This window comes from Salmo trutta, chromosome 36 (genome assembly GCF_901001165.1).
Source record: "Salmo trutta chromosome 36, fSalTru1.1, whole genome shotgun sequence".
Classification (NCBI taxonomy): Eukaryota; Metazoa; Chordata; class Actinopteri; order Salmoniformes; family Salmonidae; genus Salmo; species Salmo trutta.
In genome coordinates, this window is record NC_042992.1 from 39,156,251 (window position 1) to 39,184,065 (window position 27,815).

A 27,815-nucleotide genomic window follows, 5' to 3' on the forward strand; every position below is an offset into this window, starting at 1 on the left:
AAGGGAGGGGGATAAGGAGAGAGAGAGAGAGAGCAACAGAGAAAGAGAGGTGGGGGCTGGCTTGTGTAGAATCAGTTGTTTTTTTTCCTTCACTCATTCACTGCATTTTTCCAGACGGCGTGTGCAAACTTAGGCTCCGTACCTCACTGCCTGCCACCCATATCTCTGTCTTTCTCATCTCTGATTCAATTATTCATTCCTTCTGATGCTTTGTGGATGCAAATCAGGGATATTCCAGCCTCTGAATCCAACCTTCCTGTCCGTTCCTCTTCTCCTCTTATCCCTGTCTCAGCTGCACTCTTCTCCGATCCCTATCCATTAGAAATGTGGTGCTCTGTGGTTCTGGTTCTCTGTGGATTCTCTGCTTTGGTCCAGGGTAGGTCTGCCTCTCTATTTACTCTCTCTCTGACTACATTGAAAGATTAGAGTTACAAAGCCAGAGGGAAAGACTAGGAAAATATCACTGTAAAGGAGGAGAGGACGAATGAGAAGTGTCTGTGTATTTGTGTGTGAGTTTTTTTGTGTTCTGTCAGTGTTTGTGTTCTTGTTTTATGTTTGTCTGTGTGTACATGCCTACCTGTGTGCATAGTTAATACAGTAGTCTACATCTGCTATTCAGAGCCTGATGTGACGTGGTGCTCAATGTAAAATACATGTCGTTTATCGCGGGGACAGACATAAAAAGAAAGAGTCGGTTTATAAATTGAGAGAGAGATGGGGATAAATGCTTTACTAGGGAAGGATTTTATGCTGCAATCGTAAATGTAAAAACCTTGATCCCTCACTCTCTCCCTCTATTTTCTCCAAATCTCTGTTGACAGAAAGTGCAGTATTTATGGGATTGAACCAGCAGGGAACAGACAATTGTCAATGGCGTTCACGTCAATTGAATGGTGTTATTTCAACTGAACACCATTCTAGATTCGATCTTGCTGGTTCGATCTTGCGTCCTTGTTATGCTGTTATGGACATGTTTCTATAGCAGAGAGAGTAGATGCGCTGTAAGCATTGGAAGAGGTAGGTTACTAAGGGAAATTAAAAAGGTATTACTACAGTATATCAGAGGCTGCTTGCCCTGGAATTAGGTAAAGAGACAGTGAACTTTCCTCTCAATGCAAAACCGTAAATCATTTCCAGACCGCAACCTTTTGTAGAGATTCTTGATACTTTCCCGGTGATACCTGATTCTCCTTTGGCTATTGACACACAGTGGTAAAGGATAATAGCAACAGCTAGAAGTACACAGACCCCTGAAAGCGCTCTTAACATCTGTTTGTACACCAAATGGATGTGAAATGACACACAACAGCAACACACATATCGGGCAACATAACAGCTACAGTTATGGGCCTGAGGTTAAAAGCTAAAACCAAATACAGCTGCCAAAACCATACACAATAGCTAGAAGCTGACAAAAGACGCTAAGTCGACCTCAAAAATATTTAAAACCCACAGACTTGAGTTAGAAGCATACACAACAGTAATACATCATAACACAAGTTCTAATGCAGTGCAAGATGGTGGTCCTACAGTAGTTGAAAGCACAGGAGGCTGTTGAGGGGAGGACGGCTCATAATAATGGCTGGAATGGAGTCAATGTAATGGTATCAAACGGTTGAAACCACGTGTTCGATACCATTCCATTAATTCCATTCTCGCCATTACTTTCAGCTCGTCCTCCTAATGTGAGTAATAAAACAGAAATGCATCGAAGATATAATCGTCAGTAAAATTCCACATTTCTAAATGAGTCACACAACACTTTCTTTAAGCAAATCCTTAGCAGGCCTTATTTAATGATTCACACTACATGCATTTGTAGCGCTTCGGGGGTTTTACACAAAACTGCTTTATTATTCATTAATTAGGTGTGCTTTCTGAAAGCAAAGCACAACTTTAGAAACGGTTCATACTTATTATTATTCTCCTCCCGCTCCCATAAAAGCTACCAATACAACTTTAAAACGTGCAGGCTGACTGTCCGCAGTGTGCTTGAAAGAAACTTGTTGATACTATTGATACTTTTCACATCACAAAAACATTTGCATGAATCCTAATGCATTTCAATGGCCATAGGTTAACATGGTAAAAGTTTGGACCGTAACTAGTCTTAAACCATTTAAGCTAGAAACATCGTTCGAACTTTACAATGTGCTGACCGGTCTGGAATGGTGTGCTTGTCAACAGCTTTTTGATACCATTTACACTTTTTGAACTATAACTGTTTCAAATGTGCATAAAAGCTCAATAAGCTTAAACGGGAAGAATTTGGAGACGCCATTGTTCCTGAACCGCTACCAACACCAAAACAACTTTATAGCATGCAGACTGGTCCTGATACTGTTGCTTGAAAAAAAACGTTTCGATACTAATGAGACTTGTCCCACTACAACCATATTTGCATAAATCTAAATGCATTTCAGGAGCCATAGACTTGAATGGGAAAAATTCCAGTAGCTACTACAGTAGTCTTCAACCGTTTAAGCTAGAAATGCCATTCAAACTTTAAAACGTGCAGACCAGTCTGGAATAGGTTACTTGTATACAGCTTTTTGATACCTTCTGTTTCTGTCACCTCTCTCTTCTGAAATCTCCTGCTCTCCGTTTTTCTTTCCTTCCATCTCCCTCGTTCTTCTCTCAGTGTCGGTGCAGGGCCCTCACCAGAGGACCCTGTTGAAGAACCTACTGAAGGACTACAATCGTATGGAGAGGCCGGTGGGCAACGATTCACACTCCCTCACCGTCTTCTTCTCTATCAGTCTGATGCAGATCATGGATGTGGTAGGGATCAATGTTCAGATTACATTCACGTTATTTTATCTGTCTGCCTACCTATCTGTTGGTGCCTTCGTCTATACCTGTGCCACCTGCCTGTCTGTAAAAGTAAATCATCCACTGCACCTATTTTTTTATACACAATTCTTTGAGTCAAGTCTCTCAATATACACTAGCTCCTCAGAATAAGAATTTACTTAAAAAGATTCACATCTTACAGGATGAGAAGAATCAGGTCGTCACCACTAACATCTGGCTTCGGATGGTAAGCACAGCACAGCTTCAAGTAAGAGTATACAGCCGTCGAAGTGAGAGTGAATGTATCTCAGGGGACCTTCTGTTATACACTGAGTGAACAAAACATTAAGGAAACCTGCTCTTTCCATGAAAGACTGACCACGTGAATCCAGGTGAAATAAGGTGATCCCTTATTGATGTCACTTGTTAAATCAACTTCAATCAATGTAGATGGTGAGGAGAGGATTTTTAAGATTTGAGACAATTGAGACATGGATCGTGTATGTGTGCCATTCAGATGGTGATTGGGCAAGACACAAGATTTAAGTGCCTTTGAACGTGGTATGGTAGTAAGTGCCAGGCATACCGGTTTATATCAAGAACTGCAACGCTGCTGGGTTTTTCATGCTCAACAGTTTCCCATGAATATCAAGTGGTCCACCACCCAAAGGACATCCAGTCAACTTGACACAATTGTGGGAAGCATTGGAGTTAACATGGGTCAGCAGCCCTGTGGAACGCTTTCGACACCTTGTAGAGTCCATGCCCCAATGAATTAAGGTTGTTCTGAGGGAAAAAGTGGGGGGTACAACGCAATATTAGTAAGGTGTCCTTAATGTTTTGTACACTCAGTGTATATTCCGGTTAACGTTGATTTCAATTGCCTTGTCCAATATATCCAGTTTGAGTCTGTCTTCCAGAGCTGGTTTGATCATTATCTTCAGTGGAACCAATCTGAATACCCTGGAGTGAAAAACCTTCGGTTCACAACTGACCAGGTGTGGACGCCAGACATCCTTCTCTATAACAGGTAATACACCTATAGTCATATCACGTCGCCATGAATCACATTTACATGCATGCGTTTTCTGCTTTAAAATACTACAGTTTAGAGTTTGATCCACCCATTCCTTTCTCCTTTCTCAGTGCAGACGATGACTTTGACTCTACCTTCAAGACCAATGTGCTGGTTAACTCCAGTGGCTTTGCAGAGTATCTCCCTCCAGGTGAGTCCCTTTCTCTTTCTCTCTTTCCCACTCTGTTAAAATAAATAAATAAATATATTATATACACACACACAAATACAGTTGAAGTCAGAAGTTTACATACACTTAGGTCGGAGTCAATTAAACTTGTTTTTCAACCACTCCACAAATTTCTTGCTAACAAACTATATTTTGGTAAATTGGTTAGGACATCTACTTTGTGCATGACACAAGTAATTTTTCCAACAATTGTTTACAGACAGATTATTTCACTTATAATTCACTGTATCACAATTCCAGTGGGTCAGAAGTTTAAATACACTAAGTTGACTGTACCTTTTAACAGCTTGGAAAATTCCAGAAAATGATGTAATGGCGTTAGAAGCTTCTGATAGGCTAATTGACATAATTTGAGTCAATTGGAGGTGTACATGTGGATATATTTCAACGCCTACCTTAAAAAACTCAGTGCGTCTTTGCTTTACATCATGGGAAAATCAAAAGAAATCACCCAAGACCTCAGAAAGAAAATTGTAGACCTCCACAAGTCTGGTTCATCCTTGGGAAAAATGTCCAAATGACTGAAGGTACCACGTTCATCTGTACAAACAATAGTACGCAAGTATAAACACCATGGGACCACACAGCCGTCATACTGCTCAGGAAGAGACACGTTCTGTCTCCTAGAGATGAACGTATTTTGGTGCGAAAAGTGCAAATCAATCCCAGAACAACAGCAAAGGACCTTGTGAAGATACTGGAGGAAACGGGTACAAAAGTATCTATATCCACAGTAAAATAAGTTCTATATCGGCATAACCTGAAAGGCCACTCAGCAAGGAAGAAGCCACTGCTCTAAAACCACCATAAAAAAGACAGACTACGGTTAGCAACTGCACATGGGGACAAAGATCATACTTTTTGGAGAAATGTCCTCTGGTCTGATGAAACACAAATAGACCTGTTTGGTCATAATGACCATCGTTATGTTTGGAGGAAAAAGGGGAGGCTTGCAAGCTGAAGAACAACATCCCAACCGTGAAGCACGGGGGTGGCAGCATCATGTTGTGGGGGTGCTTTGCTGCAGGAGGGACTGGTGCACTTCACAAAATAGATGGCATCATGAGGGAGGAAAATTATGTGGATATATTGAAGCAACATCTCAAGACATCTGTCAGGAAGTTAAAGCTAGTTGCAAATGGGTCTTCCAAATGGACAATGACCACAACCATACTGCCTAAGTTGTGGCAAAATGGCTTAATGACAACAAAGTCAAGGTATTGGAGTGGCCATCACAAAGCTCTGACATCAATCCTATAGAACATTTGTGGGCAGAGCTGAAAAAGTGTGTGCGAGCAAGGAGGCCTACAAACCTGACTCAGTTACACCAGCTCTGTCAGGAGGAATGGGACAAAATTCAACCAACTTATTGTGGGAAGCTTGTGGAAGGCTACCCGAAACGTTTGACTCAAGTTAAACAATTTAAAAGACAATGCTACCAAATACTAATTGAGTGTATGTAAACTTCTGACCCACTGGGAATGTGATGAAAGAAATAAAAGCTGAAATAAATCTCTCTCTACTATTATTCTGACATTTCACATTCTTAAAATAAAGTGGTGATCCTAACTGACTTAACACAGGGAATTTTTACTAGGATTAAATGTCAGGAATTGTGAAAAACTGAGTTTAAATGTACTTGGCTAAGGTGTATGTAAACCTCCGACTTCAACTGTGTGTGTGTGTGTGTGTGTGTGTGTGTGTGTGTGTGTGTGTGTGTGTGTGTGTGTGTATATATTTATAAATATGCAGTAGGGGGTCAAAAGTTTGGACACACCTAATCATTCAAGGGTTTTTCTTTATTTTTACTATTTTCTACATTGTAGAATAATAGTGAAGACATCAAAACTATGAAAAAACACATATGGAATCATATTGTAATGAAAAAGGTGTTAAAGAAATCAAAATATATTTTATATTTGAGATTTTTCAAAGTAGCCACCCTTTACTTGATGACAGCTTTGTACACTCTTGGCATTCTCTAGAGATGTTCGATCGAGTTCAAGTCCGGGCTCTGGCTGGGTCACTCAAGGACATTCAGAGACTTGTCCCGAAGCCACTCCTGCATTGTCTTGGCTGTGTCCTTAAGGTTGTTGTCCTGTTGGAAGGTGAACCTTCACCCAGGTCTGAGTTCCTGAGCAGGTTTTCATCAAGGATCTCTCTTTACTTTGCTCTGTTCATCTATGCCTCGATCCTGACTAGTCTCCCAGTCGCTGCCGCTGAAAAACACTCCCACAGCATGATGCTGCCACCACCATGCTTCACTGTAGGGATGGTGCCAGGTTTCCTCCAGACGTGATGCTTGGCATTCAGGCCAAAGAGTTCAATCTTGGTTTCATCAGACCAGAGAATCTTGTTTCTCATGGTCTGAGAGTCTTCAGGTGCCTTTTGACCAACTCCAAGCAGGCTTACATGTGCCTTTTACTGAGGAGTGGCTTCAGTCTGGCCACTCTACTATAAAGACCTGATTGGTGGAGTGCTTCAGAGATGGTTGTCCTTCTGGAAGGTTTTCCCATCTCAACAGAGAAACCCTAGAGCTCTGTCAGAGGGCCCACCATTCTCCACCGATTGCTCAGTTTGGCCGGGCGGCCAGCTCTAGGAAGAGTCTTGGTGGTTCCAAACCGCTTCCATTTAAGAATGATGGAGGCCACTGTGTTCTTGGGGATCTTCAATGCTGCAGAAATGTTTTGGTACCCTTCCCCAGATCTGTGCTTTGACACAATCCTGTCTCTGAGCTCTACGGACAATTCCTTCTACCTCATGGCTTGTTTTTTGCTCTGACATGCATTGTCAACTGTGAGATCAACATGTGGAATAAGTCAAGTGGTCTGAATACTTTCCGAAGGTACTGCATATACACTACCGTTCAACAGATTGGGGTCACTTTGAAATGTCCTTGTTTTTGAAAGAAAAGCTAATTTTTTGTCCATTAAAATAACATCAAATTGATCACAAATACAGTGTAGACATGGTTAAAACAGCAGATTTTTTATGGAGTATCTACATGTACATAGACGTACAGAGGCCCATTATCAGCAACGATCGCTCCTGTGTTCTAATGGCACGTTATGCTAGCTAATCCAAGTTTATCATTTTAAAAGGCTAATTGATCATTAGAAACCCCTTTTGCAATTATGTTAGCACAGCTGAAAACTGTTGTTCTGATTAAAGAAGTAATACAACTGCCCTTCTTTAGACTAGTTGAGAATCTGGAGCATCAGCATTTGTGGGTTCGATTACAGGCTCAAATTGACCAGAAACAAATAACTTTCTTCTGAAACTCGTCAGTCTATTCTTGTTCTGAGACATTAAGGCTATTCCATGCGAGAAATTGCCAATTGACCTGAGACAAGGGATTTTTACTAGGATTAAATGTCAGGAATTGTGAAAAACTGAGTTGTAAATGTACTTCCGACTTCAACTGTATCTCGCTCTCTCTATATATAGTGGGGGGAACAAGTATTTGATCCCCTGCTGATTTTGTACGTTTGCCCACTTACAAAGAAATGATCAGTCTATAATTTTAATAGTAGGTTTATTTGAACAGTGAGAGACATCAAAAACATCCCGAAAAACGCATGTCAAAAATGTTATAAAATGATTTGCATTTTAATGAGAGAAATAAGTATTTGACCCCTCTGCAAAACATGATTTGGTGGCAAAACCCTTGTTGGCAATCACAGAGGTCAGACGTTTCTTGTAGTTGGCCACCCGGTTTGCACACATCTCAGGAGGGATTTTGTCCCACTCCTCTTTGCAGATCTTCTCCAAGTCATTAAGGTTTCAAGGCTGACATTTGGCAACTGGAACCTTCAGCTCCCTCCACAGATTTTCTATGGGATTAAGGTCTGGAGACTGGCTAGGCCACTCCAGGACCTTAATGTGCTTCTTCTTGAGCCACTCCTTTGTTTCCTTGGCCGTGTGTTTTGGGTCATTGTCATGCTGGAATACCCATCCACGACCCATTTTCAATGCCCTGGCTGAGGGAAGGAGGTTCTCACCCAAGATTTGACGGTACATGGCCCCGTCCATCGTCCCTTTGATGCGGTGAAGTTGTCCTGTCCCCTTAGCAGAAAAACACCCCCAAAGCATAATGTTTCCTCCTCCATGTTTGACGGTGGAGATGGTGTTCTTGGGGTCATAGGCAGCAGTCCTCCTCCTCCAAGCACGGCGAGTTGAGTTGACGTCAAAGAGCTCCATTTTGGTCTCATCTGACCACAATACTTTCACCAGTTGTCCTCTGAGTCATTCAGATGTTCATTGGCAAACCTCAGACGGGCATGTATATGCATTCTTGAGCAGGGGGACCTTGCGGGCGCTGCAGGATTTCAGTCCTTCACGGCGTAGTGTGTTACCAATTGTTTTCTTGGTGACTATGGTCCCAGCTGCCTTGAGATCATTGACAAGATCCTCCCGTGTAGTTCTGGGCTGATTCCTCACCGTTCTCATGGTCATTGCAACTTCACGAGGTGAGATCTTGCATGGAGCCCCAGGCCGAGGGATATTGACAGTTCTTTTGTGTTTCTTCCATTTGCGAATAATCGCACCAAATGTTGTCACTTTCTCACCAAGCTGCTTGGCGATGGTCTTGTAGCCCATTCCAACCTTGTGTAGGTCTACAATCTTGTCCCTGACATCCTTGGAGAGCTCTTTGGTCTTGGCTATGGTGGAGAGTTTGGAATCTGATTGATTGATTGCTTCTGTGGACAGGTGTCTTTTTTACAAGTAACAAGCTGCGGTTAGGAGCACTCCCTTTAAGAGTGTGCTCCTAATCTCAGCTCGTTACCTGTATAAAAGACACCTGGGAGCCAGAAATCTTTCTGATTGAGAGGGGGTCAAATACTTATTTCCCTCATTAAAATGCAAATCAATTTATAACATTTCTGGCATGCATTTTTCTGGATTTTTTTGTTGTTATTCTGTCTCTCACTGTTCAAATAAACCTACCATTAAAATTATAGACTGATCCTTTCTTTGTCAGTGGGCAAACGTACAAAATCAGCAGGGGATCAAATACTTTTTCCCCCCCACTGTGTGTAATATATATATATATATATGGATGAGCGATGGCCGAGCAGCATAGTCAATGTGCAATAGATGGTATAAAATACAGTAGTCATATAATATGAGTAATGTACGATATGTAAACATTATTAAAGTGGCATTATTTAAAGTGCCATTGTTTAAAGTGACTAGTGATCCATTTATTAAAGTGGCCAGTGATTGGGCAGCAGCCTCTCTGAGTTAGTGATTGCTGTTTAGCAGTCTGTGTCACGATTGTCGTAGGGAGAGGACCAAAACGCAGCAGGAATATGTACACTCATCTTCTTTATTACGGACAAAGAAGGAAAAACCCAAAACAAACACGTATACAAAACACAACGACGAATAACAGGCCGGTAAGGCACAAAGCTATACACAGCACAATCTCCCACAAAATCCCATGACAAACACACCCCTAATTATAGGACCTTTAATCAGAGGCAACGATAGACAGCTGCCTCCAACTGAAGGCCCCAACACCAATTAACTAAACATAGAACTACAATAGACTAGACAGAATATAGAAATACACTAACATAGAACATAGACTAACAAACCCCGAACCACATAAACCAAACACCCCTCTACCTAAATACATAGCCCAAACCACATGAAACAAACACCCCCTGCCACGTCCTGACGAAACTATAATAACAAATAACCCCTATTACTGGTCAGGAAGTGACAGTCTGATGGCCTTGAGATAGAAGCTGTTTTTCAGTCTTTCAGTCCCAGCTTTGATGCACCTGTACTGATCTCGCATTCTGGATGGTAGCGTGGTGAACAGGCAGTGGCACGGGTGGTTGTTGTCCTTGATGATATTTTTTGCCTTCCTGTGACATCGGGTGCTGTAGGTGTCATGGAGGGCAGGTAGTTTGCCCCTGGTGATGCGTTGTGCAGACCGCACCACCCTCTGGAGAGCCCTGCGGTTGAGGGTGGTACAGTTGCCATACCAGGCTGTGAAACAGCCCGACAGGATGCTCTCGATTGAGCATCTGTAAAAGTTTGTCAGGGTTTTAGGTGAAAAGCCACATTTCTTCAGCCTCCTGTGGTTGAAGAGACGCTGTTGCGCCTTCTTCACCACACTGTCTGTGTGGGTGGACCACTTCAGTTTGTCTGTGATGTGTACACCGAGGAACTTAAAACTTTCCACTTTCTCCTCTGCTGTCCCTTCTATGTGGATAGGGGGGTGCTCCCTCTGCTGTTTCCTGAAGTCCACGATCATCTCCTTTGTTTTGTTGATGTTGAGTGAGAGGTTGTTTTCCTGACACCACACTCCGAGTGCCCTCACCTCCTCCCTGTAGGCTGTCTCGTCGTTGTTGGTAGTCAAGCCCACTACTGTTGTGTCGTCTGCAAAATTGAGTTGGAGGCGTGCATGGCCACACAGTCGTGGATGAACCGGGAGTACCAGAGGGGGCTGAGCACACACCCTTGTGGGGCCCCAGTGTTGAGGGTCAGCGAAGTGGAGCTGTTGTTTCCTAACTTCCCCACCTGGAACCAACAAAATGGCGCCGGAAAGAAATGGCAGCAGTTTTACGGGCGCCCAACCAATTGTGCTATTATGTGCTTTTTTTGCGTTATTTGTAACTTATGTTTCTGCAACCGTATCTTACGGCAAAAAAAGAGCTTCTGGATATCAGGACAGCGATCACTCACCTCGGATTAGACAAAGATTTTTTCTACAACAAGGAGGGCGCACAAGACATTCTCCTAACACCCCACAGGGCCGACATCCCCGTTATTTGCAAGAGGAAGCGACGCAGGTACAGAGGACAAAGAGCCGCATGCCTCGTCAGGACCCGGAGAAGGTGAGTGGGAAAGCTGCCGTTACCGTCAATACTACTCGCCAACGTGCAACCATTGGACAATAAATTAGACGAGGTACAATCACGAATATCCTACCAACAGGACATCAAAAACTGTAATATCGTGGCTGAATGACGACATGGATATTCAGCTAGCGGGATATATGCTGCACCGGCAAGATATAACAGCATACTCCGGTAAGACGAGGGGGGGCGGTATGTGCATATTTGTAAACAACAGCTGGTGCACGAAATCTAAGGAAGTCTCTAGATTTTGCTCGCCTGAAGTAGAGTATATTGTGATAGATTGCAGGCCACACTACTTGTCTAGGGAGTTTTCAGCTATACTTTTCGTGGCTGTTATTTACCACCACAGACAGATGCTGGCACTAAGAACACACTCAGGAAATAAGCAAACAGGAAACCGCTCACCCAGAGGCGGCGCTCCTAGTGGCCGGAGACTTTAATGCAGGGAAACTTAAATCAGTTCTACCAAATTTCTATCAACATGTTAAATGTGCAACCAGAGTGAAAACAATTCTACATCACCTGTACTCCACACACAGAGACACGAACAAAGCTCTCCCTCGCCCTCCATTTGGTAAATCCAACCACAACTCTATCCTCCTGAGTCCTGCTTACAAGCAAAAATTAAAGCAGGAAGCACCAGTGACTCGGTCTATTAAAAAGTGGTCAGATGAAGCAGATGCTAAACTACAGGACTGTTTTGCTATCACAGACGAATATGTTCCGGGATTCTTCCGATGGCATTGAGGAGTACACCACATCAGTCACTGGCTTTATCAATAAGTGCATCGAGGACGTCGTCCCCACATTGACTGTTCGTACATACCCCAACCAGAAGCCATGGATTACAGGCAACATTCGCAAGGGTAGAGCTGCCGCTTTCAAGGTGCGGGACTCTAACCCGGAAGCTTACAAGAAATCCTGCTATGCCCTGCGACGAACCATCAAACAGGCAAAGCGTCAATACAGGGCTAAGATAGAATCATACTACACCAGCTCCGACGCTCATCTTATGTGGCAGGGCTTGCAAACTATTACAGACTACAAACACGAGCCTACCAGATGAACTAAACCACTTCTATGCTCGCTTTGAGGCAAGCAACACGGAGGCATGCATGAGAGCATCAGCTTTTCCGGATGACTGTGTGATCACGCTCTCAGTAGCCGACGTGAGTAAGACCTTTAAACAGGTCAACATACACAAGGCTGCGGGGCCAGATGGATTACCAGGATGTGGGCTCCGCGCATGTGCTGACCAACTGGCAGGTGTCTTCACAGACATTTTCAACATGTCCCTGATTGAGTCTGTAATACCAACATGTTTCAAGCATAGTCCCTGTGCCCAAGAACACAAAGGCAACCTGCCTAAATGACTACAGACCCGTAGCACTCATGTCCGTAGCCATGAAGTGCTTTGAAAGGTTGGTAATGGCTCACATCAACACCATTATCCCAGAAACCCTAGACCCACTCCAATTTGCATACCGCCCAAACAGATCCACAGATGATGCACAAAAGGAACACTTATGTGAGAATGTTATTCATTGACAACAGCTCAGCGTTCAACACCATAGTACCCTCAAAGCTCATCACTAAGCTAAGGATCCTGGGACTAAACACCTCCCTCTGCAACTGGATCCTGGACTTCCTGACGGGCCGCCCCCAGGTGGTGAGGGTAGGCAGCAACACATCTGCCACGCTGATCCTCAACACTGGAGCTCCCCAAGGGTGCGTGCTCAGTCCCCTCCTGTACTCCCTGTTCACCCATGACTGCATGGCCAGGCAGGAAAAGGAGGACCGAGCACGCCCCCATTCTCATCGATGGGGCTGTAGTGGAGCAGGTTGAGAGCTTCAAGTTCCTTGGTGTCCACATCAACAACAAACTAGAATGGTCCAAACACACCAAGACAGTCATGAAGAGGGCACGACAACACCTATTCCCCCTCAGGAAACTAAAAAGATTTGGCATGGGTCCTGAGATCCTCAAAAGGTTCTACAGCTGCAACATCGAGAGCATCCTGACTGGTTGCATCACTGCCTGGTACGGCAATTGCTCGGCCTCTGACCGCAAGGCACTACAGAGGGTAGTGCGTACGGCCCAGTACATCACTGGGGCTAATCTGCCTGCCATCCAGGACCTCTACACCAGGCAGTGTCAGAGGAAGGCCCTAAAAATTGTCAAAGACCCCAGCCACCCCAGTCAGACTGTTGTCTCTACTACCTCATGGCAAGCGTTACTGGAGTGCTAAGTATAGGACAAAAAAGGCTTCTTAACAGTTTTTACACTCAAGCCATAAAACTCCTGAACAGGTAATCAAATGGCTACCCGGACTGTCTGCATTGTGTGCCCCCCAACCCCTCTTTTTACACTACTGCTACTCTTTGTTGATCATATATGCATAGTCACTTTAACTATACATTCATGTACATACTACCTCAATCAGCCTGACTAACCGGTGTCTGTATGTAGCCTGCTTACTTTTATCGCCTCGCTTCTGTATATAGTCTGTTTTTTTACTGTTGTTTTATTTCTTTACTTACCCATTGTTCACCTAATACCTTTTTTTGCACTATTGGTCAGAGCCTGTAAGTAAGCATTTCACTGTAAGGTCTACACCTGTTGTATTCGGTGCACGTGACAAATAAACTTTGATTTGGGGGCGGCCAGTCAGAAAGTCCAGGACCCAATTGCACAGGGCAGGGTTGAGACCCAGGGTCTCCAGCTTGATTATGAGCTTGGAGGGTACAATGGTGTTGAATGTTGAGCTGTAGTTAATGAACAGCATCCTTACATAGGTATTCCTCTTGTCCAGATGGTATAGGGCAGTGTGCAGTGTGATGGCGATTGCATCGTCTGTGGACCTGTTGGGGCGGTATGCAAACTTAAGTGGGTCTAGGGTGGCCGGTAAGGTGGAGGTGATATGATCCTTGACTAGCCTCTCAAAGCACTTCATGATGACCGAAGTGAGTGCTACGGGGCGGTTCTTGTTTAGTTCAGTTATCTTTGCCTTCTTGGGTACAGGAACAATGGTGGCAATCTTGAAGCATGTGGGGACAGTAGACTGGGATAGGGAGCGATTGAATATGTCTGTAAACACACCAGCCGGCTGGTCTGCGCATGCTTTGAGGATGCGGTTAGGGATGCCGTCTGGGCCAGCAGCCCCGCGAGGGTTAACACGTTTAAATGTTTTACTCACATTGGCCACGGAGGAGAGGGAGGGGGTGGGGTGCAGTCCTTGTTAGCGTGCCGTGACGGTGGCACTGTATTATCCTCAAAGTGGGAAAAGAAGGCGTTTAGTTTGTCTGGAAGCGCGACATCGGTGTCCGTGACGTGGCTGGTTTTCTTTTTGTAGTCCGTGATTTCCTGTAGACCCTGCCACATACGTCTTGTGTCTGAGCCGTTGAATTGCAACTCCACTTTGTCCCTGTACCGACATTTCGCTTGTTTGATTGCCTTGTTGAGGGAATAACTACACTGTTTATATTCAGCCATATTCCCAGACCTCTTTCCATGGTGAAATGCGGTGGTTCGTGCTTTCAGTTTTGCGCGAATGCCACCATCCATCCACGGTTTCTGGTTAGGGTTGGTTTTAATAGTCACAGTGGGTCCACATCTCCAATGCACTTCTTTATAAACTCACCGAGTCAGTGTATAGATCAATGTTGTTCTCAGAGGCTGACTGGAATATATCCCAGTCCATGTGACCAAAACAATCTTGAAGCGTCGATTCCGATTGGTCAGACCAGCACTGAATGGTTCTAGTCACTGGTACATCCTGTTTGAGTTTCTGCCTATAAGACAGTAGGAGCAAGATGGCGTAGTGGTTGGATTTGCCCAAAGGAGGGCAGGGGAGGGCTTTGTATGTATCACGGAAGTTAGAGTAGCAGTGATTGAGTGTATTACCCCCCGCGCATAGAGCAATCGATATGCTGATAGAATTTAGGTAGCCTGGTTCTCAAATTTGCTTTGTTAAAATCCCCAGCTACAATAAATGCAGTCTCAGGATATATGGTTTCCAGTTTACATAGGGTCCAGTGAAGTTCCTTGAGGGCCGTCTTGGTGTCTGCTTGAGGAGGAATTTACAAAGCCGTGACGATAATTGACGATAATTCTCTTGGGAGGTAATATGGCCGGCATTTGATTGTAAGGAATTCTAGTTCGGGTGAGCAGAAGGACTTGAGTTCCTGTATGTTGTTACGATTACACCACGAGACGTTAATCATGACGCATACACCCCTGCCCTTCCTCTTCCCAGAGAGGTGTTAATTTCTGTCGGTGCGATGCATGGAGAAGCCCGGTGGCTGAACCGATTCCGATAACATATCCCGAGAGAGCCATGTTTTACGTGAAACAGATAATGTTACAATCTCTGATGTCTCTCTGGAAGGCAACCCTTGCTTGAATTTCATCTACCTTGTTGTCAAGAGACTGGACATTGGCGAGTAGTATACTCGGGAGCGGTGGGCGAAGTGCACGTCTACGGAGTCTGACCAGGAGGCCGCTCTGTCTGCCCCTTTTGCGGCACTGTTGTTTTGGGTCGGTTTCTGGGATTAGATCCATTGTCCTGGGTGGTGGTCCAAACAGAGGATCCGCTTCGGAAAAGTCGTATTCCTGGTTGTAAAGTTGACGTCGCTCTTATATCCAATAGTTCTTCCCAGCAGTATGTAATAAGACTTAATTTCCTGGAGTAACAATGTAAGAAATAATACATAAAAAAATACTGCATAGTTTCCTAAGGACTCAGAGGCGACCATCTCTGTTTGCACCATCTTGTGGAGATGGCACCGACTCTACCTACATGCACATATTACTTCCATTACCTCGACTAACCGGTGTCCCCGCACATTGACTCTATACATTTCCTCGCTATTGTTATTTTACTGCTACTCTTTAAATGATGTTATTTTTATTTCTTATTCTTATTTTTTAAACTGCATTGTTGGTTAGGGCTTGTAAGTAAGCATTTCACTGTAAGGTCTACACCTGTTGTATTCGCCATGTGACTAATATAATTTAATTTGATTTAGTTGGAACAAAAACCTGCAGTACCTGCAGCACTCTAGTAACAGGGTTGCCTACCCCTGCCCTACATAGTGCACTACTTTTGACCAGAACCCAAAAGTAGTGCACTATAAAGGAAATAGTGTTTGTCCCAAACGGCAGCCTAAGGGAAAGGGAAGGAAATACGTTTTTGAAGGCTGGGGTGATCCATCTTGTTTCCTGTGTAGGGGTTGTTTTTCTTTTTTTACCCCTTTTTCGCCCCAATTTCGTGGTATCCAATTGGTAGTAGTTACTGTCTTGTCTCATCGCTGCAACTCCCATATGGACTTGGGAGAGGCGAAGGTCGAGAGCCATGCGTCCTCCGAAACACAACCAACCAAGCCGCACATCCAACCCGGAAGCCAGCCGCACCAATGTGTCGGAGGAAACACCGTACACCTAGCGACCTGGTGCACTGCGCCCGCCCGTTTTTTTCCCCCTCATCAATTTACACACAATACTCCATAATGACGAAGCAAAAACAGCTTTTTACAAATGTTTGCAAATTCATAAAAAAAATGGGAGTATTCAAACCCTTTACTCAAGGCCCTTCTCCACCTTTGCCAGCGATTACAGCCTCGAGTTTCTCCCATTCTTCTCTGCAAATCCTCTCAAGCTCAGGTTGGATGGGGAGCGTTGCTGCACAGCTAGTTTCAGGTCTCTCCAGAGATGCTCGATCTGGTTCAAGTCCGGGCTCTGGCTGGGCCACTCAACGACATTTGGCCAGTCCCTGTCGCTGAAAAACACCCCCACAGCATGATGCTGCCACCACCATGCTTCACCGTAGGGATGGTGCCAGGTTTCCTCCAGACTTGGCATTCAGGCCAAAATCTTGTTTCTCATGGTTAGAGTCCTTTAGGTGCCTTTTGGCCAACTCCAAGCAGGCTGTCATGTGCCTTTTACTGAGGAGTGGCTTCCGTCTGGCCACTCTACCATAAAGGCCTGATTGGTGGAGTGCTGCAGAGATGGTTGTCCTTCTGGAAGGTTCTCCCATCTCTACAGAGGAACTCTGGATCTCTGTCAGAGTGACCATCGTGTTCTTGGTCACCTCCCTGACCAAGGCCCTTCTCCCCCAATTACTCAGTTTGGCCGGGCGGCCAGCTCTAGGAAGTGTCTTGGTGGTTCCAAACTTCCTTCGTTGACGAATGACAGAGGCCACTTTATTCTTGGGGACATTCAATGCTGCAGAATTTTTTTGTACACTTCCCCAGATCTGCGCCTCGACATAATCCTGTCTCGGAGCTCTATGGACAATTCCTTCAACCTCATGGCTTGGTTTTTGCTCTGACAACTGTGGGACCTTATATAGACAGGTGTGTGCCTTTCCAAATCATGTCCAATCAATCCAAACATGTTGTAGAAACATCTCAAGGATGATCAATGGAAACAGGATGCATCTGAGCTCAATTTCAAATCTCAAAGCAAAGAGTCTGAAAAGTTATGTAAATAAGGTATTTGTTGCTTAAAACCTGTTTTTCACTTTGTCATTATGGGGTGTTGTGTGTAGATTGATGAAAAAAACATTTTATACATTTTAGAATAAGGCTGTAACGTAACAAAATGTGGATAAAGTGAAGGGGTCTGAATACTTTCCGAATGCTCTGTACAGTCGTGGCCAAAAGTTTTGAGAATGACACAAATATTAATTTTCAAATTCTGCTGTCTCAGTTTGTATGATGGCAATTTGCATATACTCCAGAATGTTATGAAGAGTGATCAGATGAATTGCAATTAATTTCAAAGTTGCCATGCAAATGAACTGAATCCCCCAAAAATATTTCCACAGCATTTCAGCCCAGCGACAAAAGGACCAGCTGACATCATGTCAGTGATTCTCTCGTTAACACAGGTGTGAGTGTTGACGAGGACAAGGCTGGAGATCCCTCTGTCATGCTGATTGAGTTCGAATAACAGACTGGAAGCTTCAAAAGGAGGGTGGTGCTTGGAATCATTGTTCTTCCTCTGTCAAGGAAACACATGCCGTCATCATTGCTTTGCACAAAAAGGGCTTCACAGGCAAGGATATTGCTGCCAGTAAGATTGCAGCTAAATCAACCATTTATCAGATCATCAAGAACTTCAAGGAGAGGGGTTCAATTGTTGTGAAGAAGGCTTCAGGGCGCCCAAGAAAGTCCAGCAAGCGCCAGGACCGTCTCCTAAAGTTGATTCAGCTGCAGGATCGGGGCACCGCCAGTACAGAGCTTGCTCAGGAATGGCAGCAGGCAGGTGTGAGTGCATCTGCACGCACAGTGAGGCAAAGTCTTTTGGAGGATGGCCTGGTGTCAAGAAGGGCAGCAAAGAAGCCACTTCTCTCCAGGAAAAATATCAGGGACAGACTGATATTCTGCAAAAGGTACAGGGATTGGACTGCTGAGGACTGGGGTAAAGTCATTTTCTCTGATGAATCTCCTTCCCGATTGTTTGGGGCATCTGGAAAAAAGCTTGTCCGGAGAAGACAAGGTGAGCGCTACCATCAGTCCTGTGTCAGTCCAACAGTAAAGCATCCTGAGACCATTCATGTGTGGGGTTGCTTCTCAGCCAAGGGAGTGGGATCACTCACAATTTTGCCTAAGAGCACAGCCATGAATAAAGAATGGTACCAACAGGAACAGTTTGGTGACGAACAATGCGTTTTCCAGCATGATGGAGCACCTTGCCATAAGGCAAAAGTCATAACTAAGTGGCTCGGGGAACAAAACGTCAATATTTTGGGTCCATGGCCAGGAAACTCCCCAGGCCTTAATCGCATTGAGAACTTGTGGTCAATCCTCAAGAGGTGGGTGGACAAACAAACCCCCACAAATTCTAACAAACTCCAAGCATTGATCCTGCAAGAATGGGCTGCCATCAGTCAGGATGTGGCCTAGAAGTTAATTGACAGCATGGCAGGGCGGATTGCAGAGGTCTTGAAAAAGATACTCTTTGCATCAACTTCATGTAATTGTCAATAAAAGCCTTTGACACTTATGAAATGCTTGTAATTATACTTCAGTATTCCATAGTAACATCTGACAAAAATATCTGAAGACACTGAACCAGCAAACTTTGTGGAAATTAATATTTGTGTCATTCTCAAAACTTTTGGCCACGATTGTATATGCAAAGTACATATTTTCGTAGAGTATATAGCCTTCCCTGTGGCTCAGTTGGTAGAGCATGGTGTGTGCAACGCCAGGGTTGTGGGTTCAATTCCCACGGGGGGCCAGTACAAAAAAACTAAAAAAATGCATGAAATGAAATTGAAATGTATTTTTTCACTACTTTAAGTCGCTCGGGATAAGAGTGACTGCTAAATGATGTAAATGTAAAATGACAAAAAGTCAAATGTCTCTCATTCTCTTTTCAAATCGCCCTGTGCACAGGAAAGTGTCTATTTTTCTTATACTTCACTCTTTGCCTCCCTTTTAATCACTCTTTCCACGTCTGTCAGGGATTTTCATGAGCACATGTAACGTGGACGTACGTTGGTTCCCCTTCGACATCCAAAAGTGTGAGATGAAGTTTGGCTCGTGGACGTACGATGGCTGGCTGATGGACCTACAAATGAATGAGGCCGACATCTCCGGGTACATGTCCAACGGGGAGTGGGACCTAGTGGGTCAGTGGGGTTGGAATTGCCCTCCTAAATTTCTGTTATCAATTTCTCAACTTCATTGTCAACTCAACTTAAACTTTTATCAAAAAAATGTATTCTCTCCTTTACTGTTTTTTTGATTTTCTTTCTCACTCCCTCTCTCAAGGAGTGCCAGGTACTCGTAGCGAGGTGTTCTATGACTGTTGTAAGGAGCCCTACCCTGATGTGACGTTCGTTGTGACCATCCGCCGGCGCACTCTCTACTACGCTCTAAACTTGCTCATCCCCTGTGTGCTGCTGTCCTCCATGACCCTGCTTATCTTCCTACTGCCTGCCGACTCTGGGGAGAAGATCTCTCTGGGTGAGCAGAGGAGAACATGATCCAAGAGTGATAGAATAGACTAACCTTATTTTTCTAGAAGGAACATAGAGAGGAGCGGATGAGAGGATGGTGGACAGCAGCATGGAGAGGAGGAGAAGAGGAAATGCATTAGAGAGTATAGGGAGGAATAAGAAAAGGATGTGGGGGAATAATGGTGACGGGGAAGAAAAGATGACAGGGGAGGGAGAGTAGATTGATTCTAGAAAAAACTAAAAAATGGAGGACAAAGAAGACCTAGAAGAACTTTGGGGATGTAAAACGTTTTAACCTAATTTGAGGATGCATTACACTGCATTGTATTACACACCACAGCCAATTAACATATTGATGTAATTAAGCCCAGGAATTGATTAGGGAGTGAGAGCGTACACACAGCCTTCCAGGTATTCAGCTTGACACCATGCTTGATGAACAGGTTTTAAGGAATTAAGTGCCAAGATACAGCCTGGCTGATACCAGGTTATGTTGTACAACACAAGCTATGTACCCAATACCTATCGCCGTGAGGAGAGGCTGTTTTTAAAACTCTAAATCGAGTCTCATGATAAGGGTTGAAATTCTCCCAGTTTTGTGCTTTGGCACTGATTGGTTATTACCCCCAAAAATTACCCGAGGGGCATTGAAAACTCTTGCTATTTGGATTTGAAAACGAACAGTTGTAAAGCAAGGGGTCAGCGCTCACAGCCTATTTGTGTGTGGCGGTGTTACAGCGAGAGAGATGTAGAGTGGAACAAACCAGTGTAAAAGCACAGCAACCTTCATTATTGAGGCTCTATCTGCATCCCAAATGGCATCTTATTCCCTTTTATAGTCTACTACTTTTGACCAGGGCTCTGGCCAAAAGTAGTGCACTATATGGGGAATAGGGTGGCATTTGAAACGCATTGATTGTGCCAACAACATCAAAGGAGCCTCCCCAGCCGCTGAAGTAACGAGGACTTGGAGTTTGGTATCAACCAGGCTAGCCAAGATAAGCATATTGCTTAAATGAAAGCCACTGTCCATTTTTTACTGTGACATTCTCAAAAGTGATTTTCTGATTTCCTCTCGACCCTTGAAGGGATATTCGTTTTATCTATTGAGCGAACAGGACTGACTCACTTGACAGATGTTTGTTTTATCGGCTTGCTTCTGGACGGTACCAGTTATGCCAAGAAAGCACTTGTAAAATGTGGGTTTAAAAAAAAAAAAGTGGGACAGAGGTAATGGGAGGAGATGAAGATTAAATCTGATGAATGAAGATGGAGAAGGGAGGGAGTTGGGGGGGGGGCAGAGACAGCTGGGGTAGATGGATTGCTAATATAGGGTAAGCATGTGTGTGGGTTAGAAGTAAGGCTCTACTAAGGGCAATTGAAGAAGAAGAATGTAGTAAAGTAATTTCACTTTGGGTACATTACTCTGTCACACTTTGCACCAGATCGAACCAAATTGAATCATATTCAATTGAAATCAATAACCATTGGCTTGATTGGTAGAGACCATAAAGTATTTGCCAAACGAGATGCCTATAAAAAAAGTCTCTCTTTACAAATGTGGATTTCTGTAGGCTTGACCGGGATCAAAACTGATTGAGGCACTGATGTTAATAAATGTGTGATACGTGTGGGGAGTAGTGTGTGTTATAGTTGTACTGAGTATTTCAAAACCCAAGAGCCTAGTCAGTTAGAATTGAGATGGTGCTCAGCATCCACTCACTGTTTTATACATTTTCAATATCTTCCTCTCTCTTTTCAGGTATCACTGTGCTGCTCTCTCTCACTGTCTTCATGTTGCTGGTGGCAGAGATCATGCCAGCCACTTCAGATTCCATCCCTCTCATAGGTGTGTGTGTTCTTATACGTGTGTTAGAGTCTAGAATGTGTGTGTATGTGCGCTTGAAATAATTGTCCCAAATGTTTATCAGGCCCTGGTGATCTAACCATCTGGTTGTCCTTAAATGTAATTGGCTAAATAAATCTGAAGGATTCGCTGCTGGAAATTATGTACGGTGAGCTCCCTGCAGCCAGACAGATGGCTACTAAAACACAAATGCAGCTCACTAAAGCCCAAGAAAAATGCCAAGTCATGATCAGCAAGAACCACTGTTAGCATTGTTGTTACAAATGGCTTCCTCTCTCTACTCTAATTGTTTTGTCTCTTTCCTGCTTTTTTGCCCACCTTTCAGGACAGTACTTTGCCAGTACTATGATCATTGTTGGGATGTCAGTAATAGCTACAACAGTGGTGCTGCAGTATCATCACCACGACCCAAACGGAGGACAGATGCCCAAATGGGTAAGGCCAGAGCTCATGCTGTCTACTCCAGCCAAAGACAGTTACATTTTAGTAATTTAGGAGACGCTCTTATCCAGAAAAACTTACAGGAGCAATTAGGGTTAAGTGCCTTGCTCAAGGGCACAGACAGATTTTTTTTACCTAGTCGGCTATGGGATTCGAACCAGAGACCTTTTGGTTACTGGCCCAACGCTCTTAACCGCTAGCCTACCACCAGTCATTACTAATTATTTAGGAAAACACATCACGCTTCGCTCTATAAACTCACCCACCAACCCCTCCATGGCTGGTCTCCTAGTATATCACAATGCTACAGTTTTTCCCATTACGGCTAATGCTAACAAGCCAACTATTTTGGTTTGCCACCCTCCTTTGGTATAGCCATTTCCTCTTTGCTGCAACTGGCAAAACACTTGCGGTTCGTTCTTGAATTGCAGTGGCATTTGGGCATGGCATTTTGGAATATTTTTTTCTGGATTTGTATTTTATTTGAAATGTATTTGGGTACATCTTCCCATTGTGAATCAACTAACATGGTAGTTTAGTGACTTTAAATAATTTGGACCACTATGATCACACTACCACCAGTAGGAGTAGTAACGACAATGTAACACCATTGACAAATTTGAGGTAATTGAGGATTTTCTTAAATGGAGGCCACAGATGCTCAAATCCAAGGTCATTAACTCTTAAAAATGTTTTTACCAAAGTAATATGATTAATAATTTTGCTCACAAGTTTTCTTCATTTAAATTGAGTAACACCAATGACACTTTGTATTTAGACACACCAAATGATCAATGGAGTCCTCAAATGTAAGAAATTAAAAGGGAGTGAACGCTTAAGGTCCATTTATATCTTTGTAATGAGTGTTTTACAAGCAGGTAACAGACATAACATTTATAAACTTTACAACGTTTATTTACTTTCTAGCATTCTAAATAATCGATAGATATCTCAAAAACCTGTCACTACAACTATACTCATCACTAGTGGGACAAGCCAATTTGCTTTAAACAATGTATAAACATACATTTTTATGCAGTATAAAGAACTTGCATTGTGGTTTATCATTGATAAACAGTTCAATTAAAAAACAGAATGATGTGATATGCAACTGTCATTTTAAAGTGTTTGTTTTTTTTATGGTTGCAAAGGTGAGAGGCGCAAATGCCACCACAATTAAAAAATGACTGATGCAATACTTGCCGCCATGCTACCTTTGACCCCTTAATTGCTACCCTCTTTATCTGCCCTTCACTCCAACTGTCGTAGATTATTCTTTCAACGCCTCTTTCTATAGTTTTCACCCTCTGATCTCTAATTTTCACATCCCTCTGTATTTGTCCTTCTAAACCACTTATACTAACAAATCACTATATATCTCCTCACTCCTTTGCAGTCTGTCCAAGTTCGAATCAACAGTACCATACCTTTCGGTTGGACCCAATAATACATTGGGTTTGTAGGCTTGTGTTTGACGAAGTTTCTAGCCTTATCTCAGTCTCTCACTTTGTGCAATACCTTGAAGCTTTTCCAAATGCATCTCTCAGCTTCCCCTGTTTGGCTGATATGGCATTTACAGATTTATTGATGTCATCAACTCAGAGAATGGGTTTTGGTGAAGGAGAATGGATGGGTTGAAGATGCTTTATAGATTGGTGCAATCTGCAAGGTCTTCCCACTGATAAATGGCCCACTTTGGGTAGTCAGCTGGCCAATTAGCAACGTAAATGATGGGGGTTCAGAGAAGGGCATCGAACGGCAATGTTAATAATTGCACAACAACAACAACAACAGACACTATAGAGGCCACAGTGGAGGTGTCATAATACCCATAAAACCTAGCAGTCAAATGGGGAAATGGTTCCAATCATTTTCCCACCATTCATTTTTCCAATTGGGGATTTTAGAAACACTTAAAATAAGCGCTGTTTTCATGTAGGCTTACCCTGGCGTTTTGATAATCATGTAAATCTCTCTCGGAGTAGACCTTTATCAATATATTCGCGGCTCTATTTACTCTAAGATTTGAAAATGCTATTTAGCGTCAAAGTACAGTGCATTCGGAAAGTATTCAGACCCCTTGACTTTTTCCACATTTTGTTACGTTACAGCCTTATTCTAAAATGGATTAAAATAAAAATGTTTCCTCATCAATCTACACACAATACCCCACAATGACAAAGTGAAAACCAGACTCTCAGACCATGAGAAACAAGATTCTCTGGTCTGATGAAACCAAAATGGAAGTCTTTTGCCTGAATGCCAATCTTCACGTCTGGAGGAAACCTGGCACCATACCTATGATGAAGCATGGTAGTGGCAAACTCATTCTGTGGGGATGTTTTTCCGTGGCAGGGACTGGGAGACTAGTCAGGTTTGAGGGAAAGATTAATCGCAATGTACAGAGAGATCCTTGATGAAAACCTGCTCCAGAGCACTCAGGACCTCAGATTGGGGCGAAGGTTCACGTTCCAATAGGACAACTACCATAAGCACACAGCTAAGACAATGCAGGAGTGGCTTCAGGACAAGTCTCTGAATGTCCTTGAGTGGCCCAGCCAGAGTCCGGACTTGAACCCGATCGAACATCTCTGGAGAGACCTGAAAATAGCTGTGCAGCGACGCTCCCCATCCAACCTGACCGAGCTTGAGGGGATCTGCAGAGAAGAATAGGAGAAATTCCCAAAATACAGGTGTACCAAGCTTGTAGCATCACACCCAAGAAGACTTATTGTTGCCAAAGGTGCTTCAACAAAGTATTGAGTAAAGGGTCTGAATACTTATGATATTTACGTTTTTTATTGTCTAAAAACCAGTTTTTACCTTGTCATTATGGGGTATTCTGTGTAGACTGATTTAATTGTATTTTTCTCCTCAATTTTATAATAAGGCTGTAACGTAACAAACTATGGAAAAAGTGAAGGGGTCTGAATACTTTCCGAATGCACTGTAGACATCATGCCATACTACAAATTCCTGCAAATCATCTCTGTCACCTTAGCTAACAGGTATTGTGTCAATTTAAAACTTGCACAAGACAGTGCACAGAATTGTCCATTTAAAGAAATGTAGCCTATTTAATCATTATTACATTTAGATAACATTAGATAGTTAATCCAAGATAGCAGCGCAGACCAGAAGCAGTGGACTTGTGTTTGTGTCTTCAAAAGTTGCAATGGGCAGATGATCTGCTGTAGCTCATTCAGAACGCAGATCGGCATTTCATCTCTTTTTCCTAGCCTCTCTCCACCTGTTAGATATTATATGCACGTTGATAGCTTGCTAGAAAACGTCTTCACCAACTGATTTAACACGCGAGGAGAAATTTCTAGTGAATTTATCAAGCGATGAAGAGAATACATGCCAAAGTATTACTTTGAAGTTTTGTGATTGGTTCACCCAAGTGAGCGTCGTCCCAAAGCTCGGACTTGTTGAACGTCTCGGTTTTCACAGAGCCGTAGGCAGAATTTTTTAAGAAAATACCGCAACAGTGACTATTTCTCTTGGCGGCTTTTAATGTACAGCGTTTTTTGACCCCCTACCAGATATAAAAGAAAAGACGGTATAAAGACAGGTTTTTGTCTAGATATAAAAGGGATAAAAGATACCTAAGGGGGAGACAAATGCCTGTGTCTAACTTTAATTCCATGGTTAGATTTTAAATGAAGCTTTATATAAAAGGTTTCCTGCCTTAGGTGATTTTCTCATTCTTGTGCTCATGAAAGTAGCGTTGAATACAAAAGGTCAAGTTGAATATACCAGCATCTGCATACACCACCCACTGTGTCAAGTTTTTACCAGCTGAAAGGTTTTCCCCCTAGTGTATTTTCAAGTGCACTAACCTTTTTAGGTGTAGGTGTATTCCTCACTAGATGTGTTTACCTCCCTTACTATGTATCTACACTGAGTGTACAAAACATTAAGAACACCTTCCTAATATTGAGTTGAAGTGGATTTAACAAGTCACATCAATACCGGATCATAGCTTTCACCTGGTCAGTCTCATGGAAAGAGCGGGTGTTCAATGTTTTGTACACTCAGTGTATATTATAACATCCTTCTCTGATTGATTCTCCTTTCTCTTCATTTCAGGTTAATGTGGTCCTACTGCAGTGGGTAGCATGGTTCCTACGTATGAAGCGCCCAGGGGAGAGTGATGACCCAGAGCGACCACCCTGCGCCCCCAACCTACGGCGCTGCTCCTCAAGCTCCCAGAGCGGTAGCATCCCTAACCCTCCAGACCCCACACTCCACCCCCAGAACCTGGTCCCTCTCCAGGCTGGCCCCCAGCACTTGGGTCATTCCCATCTTCACGCCCAGTCCAGCGCCAACAACAATGGAAACCTGCTCTACATTGGCTTCCAGAATCTGGACGACCCCCCACTGCTCCCAGATCACATCCAGAATTACAGCATCTCGGCCGGGCCTCCTCGAGTAGCAGGCAGTCCCCCTCCCCATCTGCCACCTCCATTCTGCAGCCCTCCGCCACCCCCCACCCCCAACGCGGACACCGTGGGCTGCCCTAGTACCATTTCCAGTGGCGGAGTTTTCGGAACGGGGGGTGGAGGACAGTACTCAGCAGGGCGTATAGGCGACCCCCAGCTCCAGGCTATTCTGGAGGAAGTGCGTTACATGGCGGACCGCTTCCGTGAGCAGGATGAGACGGAGAGCGTGGCTGACCAGTGGAAGTTTGCGGCAGCAGTCATCGACCGGCTCTGCCTGGTGGCCTTCAGTGTGTTCAACATCATCTGCACCATCGCCATCCTCATGTCCGCTCCCAACTTTGTGGAGGCCGCCTCCAAGGACTTCTTCTGAGGAAGAAGAGGATGGGGCAGAGGAGGAGGAGATATTAAGAGTGAGAAGAGAACTGGGGGGGAGAAAGAGCAGGATGTGGAATGATTTGGGGCTCAGTCTAAGAGGGCTATTGTCAGGGACAACAGACCCTCCTGTCAGGATGAGGGGGGTTCTTTGGAGATGTCTCAAGTACATCTCAAGATGGTCTGTTGAAGTCTATCAAGGACCTCTGATGAAATGGAACAGGATGGGGAGGAATGAGTTTATGGGAGAAGAATCCAAAAAGGCATGGTTCAAGGACTGTAGAGGGTGAAGTCAATTGTATTGAACTATAAGGCTTTCTCAAAGACCTATAAGAAGTGAAGGTGAGCAGGATGGGCAATAAGAAAAGTGAAGTATGGGATAATTCAACCTGAGATTGGGAAGATTGCAGTCCCTGGAGCGAGAGAGCGCGAGAGAGAGATAGAGACAGATATATATATATATATATATATGGCTGTTTGATTTACTGGCAGAGAGAAGATAACCCTTCACTCTCAAGTCCCAGAAAAGGCAAAGAAAGACGGCATCATTTACTGAAATGGGGGACCGGGAAGGAGGGGGAGAGACTGACTTTTACAAGGAGAGACAACAAGGAATGAGTGTGTGAACAGAGGTATTCTATGGTGACAGCGAAGGAGGGAAGGTCCAACAAACTGAACTGGGCAGTGTTAAAGCGAACACTTAGATCTCCGGGATAAACAGAAGAACACATCAGATGAGAGGAATAAAAAGACATCTCATCTTTCATTCTGTCTCATTTGTTTCACGG

At 43.8% G+C, this 27,815-nt stretch overlaps 1 protein-coding gene across 1 annotated transcript; it reads left to right on the forward strand.

The window, feature by feature from the left end:
- Positions 1-27,793, forward strand: chrna11 (cholinergic receptor, nicotinic, alpha 11). The gene is made up of 10 exons (XM_029735831.1): positions 1-376; positions 2,642-2,781; positions 2,996-3,040; positions 3,714-3,823; positions 3,940-4,019; positions 19,405-19,572; positions 19,715-19,909; positions 21,665-21,751; positions 22,095-22,204; positions 26,303-27,793. Exons 1-10 carry the CDS (start codon positions 217-219, stop codon positions 27,023-27,025), a joined length of 1,818 nt encoding a protein of 605 aa, XP_029591691.1. The 5' UTR covers positions 1-216; the 3' UTR covers positions 27,026-27,793.
- Positions 27,794-27,815: the final 22 nt, after the last annotated feature.

Excerpts from the sequence above, each read along its gene's own strand:
- chrna11 (XM_029735831.1), top strand. The coding sequence starts at position 217 with ATGCAAATCAGGGATATTCCAGCCTCTGAATCCAACCTTCCTGTCCGT. Across the intron at positions 19,573-19,714 it reads CGGGGAGTGGGACCTAGTGG|GAGTGCCAGGTACTCGTAGC; the intron begins GTCAGTGGGGTT and ends CCCTCTCTCAAG. Across the intron at positions 22,205-26,302 it reads GAGGACAGATGCCCAAATGG|GTTAATGTGGTCCTACTGCA; the intron begins GTAAGGCCAGAG and ends TCTTCATTTCAG.